This window comes from Fukomys damarensis, unplaced genomic scaffold, assembly GCF_012274545.1.
Source record: "Fukomys damarensis isolate Sample0158 unplaced genomic scaffold, DMR_v1.0_HiC HiC_scaffold_14, whole genome shotgun sequence".
NCBI lineage: Eukaryota > Metazoa > Chordata > Mammalia > Rodentia > Bathyergidae > Fukomys > Fukomys damarensis.
Genome location: NW_022900926.1, coordinates 47663706 through 47668604, shown reverse-complemented (window position 1 = coordinate 47668604; position 4899 = coordinate 47663706). Strand labels below are relative to the sequence as shown.

The following is a 4899-nucleotide window of genomic DNA, read 5'->3' as shown; positions in this document are numbered from 1 at the left end:
CATCGGGGGAGGGCAGGGAGCCTCTCCGAGGAGCTCCCCGGGCCGGGGTCGTCCGGGGAGGGGGTCGCTCTCCCCTGCGCAGCCCTCGCGGCTGTGCGTCTTCACGCGCGCCTTCCCTATTCTTTTCTTTTAGGACAGACCAAGGCCAAGTGGCGCTCGGCGGGCACTACATGGCAGAGGGCGAAGGGTACTTTGCCATGGCCGAGGACGAACTGTCTGGAGGCCCCTACATCCCCCTGGGCGGCGACTTCGGCGGCGGCGATTTTGGCGGCGGTGGCAGTTTAGCTGGGCACTGCTTGGATTACTGCGAAAGCTCTACCGCGCACTGCAACGTGCTGAACTGGGAGCAAGTGCAGCGGCTGGACGGCATCCTGAGCGAGACCATCCCGATCCACGGGCGCGGCAACTTCCCCACGCTGGAGCTGCAGCCCAGCCTCATCGTTAAGGTAGTCCGGCGGCGTCTGGCCGAGAAGCACATCAGCGTTCGAGACGTGCGCCTCAACGGCTCGGCCGCTAGCCATGTCCTGCACCAGGACAGCGGCCTGGGCTACAAAGACCTGGACCTCATCTTCTGCGCGGACCTGCGCGGGGAAGAAGAGTTTCAGACTGTGAAGGACGTCGTGCTGGACTGTCTGTTGGACTTCTTACCCGAAGGAGTGAACAAGGAGAAGATTACACCACTGACACTCAAGGTAAAGCCGCAGGGAGGTTAGGTTAGGTTCCGACCCGCGACGGGCGGGGGCGGCGGGCAGCGGGCAGAGGCAGAGGGCCAACGTCAGTGCTGCGAATCTGCTGCCGCCATTGGCTTGTGAGCGCTTATTTCTTTTGATTTTGTTTTTCTCATTGAGTAATCTGAGGTGCGTGTGGAGGATACTGAGTTTTTTAGTTTACTTGGAGCTTCAGCGCCACAACTCTTCTCCAGCTTCCTCTTCTGTCCTCCCTTCTCTTCCTTCCTCTTACTGTTTAACTCTTGGCTTTCCTTGCTGGAATCTTGTCCAGAGTAGATTCTGAGAGGTGGAAGAATGAAATGGTGTAAATAATTTTTTGCAGTCACTTTATGGTCTAGTCTTTGGGAAAATAGCAGCCTGAAGCAGAACTAAGTCAATGGGTTTTTTAGTGTACTGGAAAATGTGAACAGATTTCATAGCTGCTTTCAGCTGACTCCCTGTGTTAAATATACATTTGGTGGTTCTCTTTGTTGGTTCACATGTTAAGGGCATAGTGGTAACATCCCCTCTCCCGCACCTACAGGAGTTTAAGTCACCTTATGTATATAATTAGTAAAATTGAAGGCAATTCAGTTCATACTTGATTATAATTTATAGAATGTCCCTGGAGAGACTCATCAGATATTGACTGATAACATTAATTACCTTAGGGGGAGGTAGATTGGGTGGCTGAGTACAAGGCTGAGAGAAAGACTAACTCAACACTGTGTCCTACTGAGTCTAGAATATGTGTGGATATTGTTGTGCCTCTTAGACCATTTTTAAAAAAAAATACACATTTCAAAAGTCAGACATGACAACAGAGTCTCTTAGTACTCTGATTCGTCTGCCAAAAGCCTCAAACTATTACTTCTAGTTTCTTTCCCAGACAGTAAAACTACTCGTTAAATGTATTTTTTGGTTCTGTTTTCAGGAGACTGTTTAAACTTGTAGGTAGTGTTTTGCTGAAACTTGACAAAACAAAAGGGAAACAGTAAAATAATTTTCAGCTGTAAAGAAGATGTATTTATTTACTATTTTTTTTCTAGGTTTGCTCATTTTGTTTTATCTTTTAAATTGTAGGAAGCTTATGTGCAGAAAATGGTTAAAGTGTGCAATGACTCTGACCGGTGGAGTCTTATATCCCTGTCAAACAACAGTGGCAAAAATGTGGAACTGAAATTTGTGGATTCCCTCCGGAGGCAGTTTGAATTCAGTGTAGATTCTTTTCAAATCAAATTAGACTCTCTCCTCCTCTTTTACGAATGTTCAGAGAACCCAATGACTGAAACATTTCACCCCACAATTATCGGTGAGAGTGTCTATGGCGATTTCCATGAAGCTTTTGATCACCTTTGTAACAAGATCATTGCCACCAGGAACCCAGAGGAAATTAGAGGGGGAGGCCTGCTTAAGTACTGCAACCTCTTAGTGAGGGGCTTTAGGCCAGCCTCTGATGAGATCAAGACTCTCCAGAGGTATATGTGTTCCAGGTTTTTCATCGATTTCTCAGACATTGGAGAGCAGCAGAGAAAACTGGAGTCTTATTTGCAGAACCACTTCGTGGGATTGGAAGACCGCAAGTATGATTATCTCATGACCTTACACGGAGTGGTGAATGAGAGCACAGTATGCCTGATGGGACATGAAAGAAGACAAACTTTAAACCTTATCACCATGCTGGCTATCCGGGTGCTAGCTGACCAGAATGTTATCCCTAATGTGGCTAATGTCACATGTTATTACCAACCAGCTCCCTATGTAGCAGATGCTAACTTTAGCAATTACTACATTGCACAAGTTCAGCCAGTATTCACATGCCAGCAGCAGACATACTCAACTTGGCTACCCTGCAATTAACAATCATTTAAAAATGTCCTGGCGGGAAGCCATTTCAGACAAAATAGGAAAAAAGAAAAAAGAAAAAAAAAAAGGAGTAATGCAGCCCTAATTAGGGATGTGTTTTGTGCAATGATGATTTGCTCTTGGTTTTAAGCTTGGCAAAGCTTATGGATCTTTTCATTGGTATGGGAGCATGATCTATAAATCATCACCCCCTTTAACTCTCCCCTTGTCTTACTTAATTGGATTCTACCTTGAAACAAAAGAGACCTGTCATTTAAAGCATCCAGGTTCTCTTAAAATGCTTCATGACAATATGGGTTTGCAGAAACTGCTCCCATAGCTTTGCCATGGTGGGAAAAAATGGTTGAAAAACTTGTAAGGTGAATTCACAAAAGTGAAAATACAGAGGAAAAAGGTCTTACCCCTTCTTGTTTATTAGTTCAGGAGTTCAAATAGTAACAATACAGGAAGAAGGGAATTCCAACATCAGGATTATTGTCTAAGGCCTGTAGCAATTGCTTTTCTGTAGAAGGATCTTGTGGGGCTAACAGAAACAGCTTGTTCCAAGTGAACAGTAGTAGGTTGATGCAGTTTGCATAACAAACAGCAGAACTTGTGATGACACAATTTATTAATTTCAGCTACGTACAATAGCTCGCATTTTTAAAAATATAAAATGCAAGCAAAAACAGCTGTAGCGAAGAAAATATGCTCAAGGACCAAAGATTTAAACAGATGAAAATACCCAAGTACAGAGATACAGAATATAGTTATTATATTTGTTACACTCCAGTATACATCAAAGTGCCTGTTGCTTTCTGAAAATTTGAAGTGAAAAAATTGTTTTATGGTTTAATAATAATTTTATTTTATCAGGGACTCAGAAGAAAATAAAACAACATATAAGCTTGTGAATGGTGGAGGAGGTGCCCTATTTTTTCTTGTCAAATACCTGTATAAAGTTGACTTTATTGGTCTGATGTTATCATAGGTACATGTGTGTTCTGTGTGTGCATATGCATACATGTTGTATATGCATATATGCACACTACATTGATCTAGAACAGTGTATCACATAGGAAATGTTTCAATATTGTGTGCTTTTATGTTTAGGATGACATGAAACGTGGGCATATTGCAATGATGAATTAAAACCCACATCTAAAAAAAAAAAAGCAAACGGGGAGAAACAAATAATATATTTGATAAGAAGAGCAGAGATTATACATTTTTTGTGAGGTTTTGGGTTTTTTGTTTTATTTTTGTGAGCCAGAAAATCCCACAAATGACAGAATGTTTGGCAGAACTTATTTTTTTAAATATTTGAACTGCCATCTTGACAGTTTGAGCCCATTTTTTTCTTTTTTTAAATAATTGCATGCCTCTATGGTATGTAATCTTGTGGCTCATGAACCATTAGTAGGCTACCTAAATCCCTAACTGCTAATAATAATTTCTGGTGATCTGAACACTACTTATAAATATTTAAATGAATTTTTAATTAAATGCATTCTGCATTTGAGGACCACTAGAATTTAGTAAATGTGAAATGACCCTTTTTAAAGAGTATTTGCACAATTGCATAAAGTTTATATATGAGATATATATTATATATACATTTTATAGATTTATGCCAGTATGAAACATCTTTGATCTGGTATTCTAACTGCATTTAAATATTTAGTACTGTACTTTAAATTTAATCACTTTGCAATAAATCAAACCCAACTTTATTTTCTGTTTTCCAAGAGACCAGTTATACCTTTGTGAAATGAACTAGTATTATTTTAGTTTGATGACAGCTAATCCTAAAACCACCACTTTTCTCACCCTTCTAGACACTGGTCTCTGAAAATGCATTTGTTAAAACTAACACATAAAAACCACATAATCCCCACCAACCCTATTGGAAGCCTGCCTGCTGTGATAATTCCCCTGAAGACCCAACCAGAAAAATGTCATTAAAGAGGGACCAGGGAAGAAGATAGCATTCTCCTATTGGCAGTGTAATTTGTTTGTCTGCTATCTGGGCATCTTTCAGATGTTAAATACTACATTAATCCAGGTTAATCCATCTGGATACATTTTTTGCATCTTTCTTTGAAGGGGGAACCTGATTGGTTTGCTGTAACAGCTTCCCAGGTGAATTCTTTCAGAGCCGTTGCAGCCCCTGCACTGCCACTCACTGTTTTCTAGGGAACTCCCATTTTGGCTCAGTTTCCCCCACCCCAACCCTGGGTTTGAAAAATTAATTGCAAAATCCTAGGAAACTTTATTCAACTTGCAGAATAAAGCCGGCACTCATCTGTCAGAAACCAGAGCTCTGTCTGCTTGGTAATTTGAAAGT

At 41.4% G+C, this 4899-nt stretch overlaps 1 protein-coding gene across 1 annotated transcript; it reads left to right on the top strand.

Annotated features, from left to right (window-relative positions):
• The first annotated feature begins 56 nt into the window (after window positions 1-56).
• Window positions 57-4123, top strand: Tent5a (terminal nucleotidyltransferase 5A). The gene is made up of 2 exons (XM_010631119.3): window positions 57-692; window positions 1791-4123. The coding sequence occupies exons 1-2, from the start codon at window positions 171-173 to the stop codon at window positions 2565-2567; spliced, it is 1299 nt and encodes a 432-aa protein (XP_010629421.1). The 5' UTR covers window positions 57-170; the 3' UTR covers window positions 2568-4123.
• The last annotated feature ends 776 nt before the right edge of the window (window positions 4124-4899 follow it).

Bases quoted from the DNA above. Each gene is read 5' to 3' on its own strand.
- Tent5a (XM_010631119.3), top strand. From the start codon at position 171: ATGGCAGAGGGCGAAGGGTACTTTGCCATGGCCGAGGACGAACTGTCT. The intron at 693-1,790 runs GTAAAGCCGCAG...TTTAAATTGTAG, and splicing joins TTACACCACTGACACTCAAG to GAAGCTTATGTGCAGAAAAT.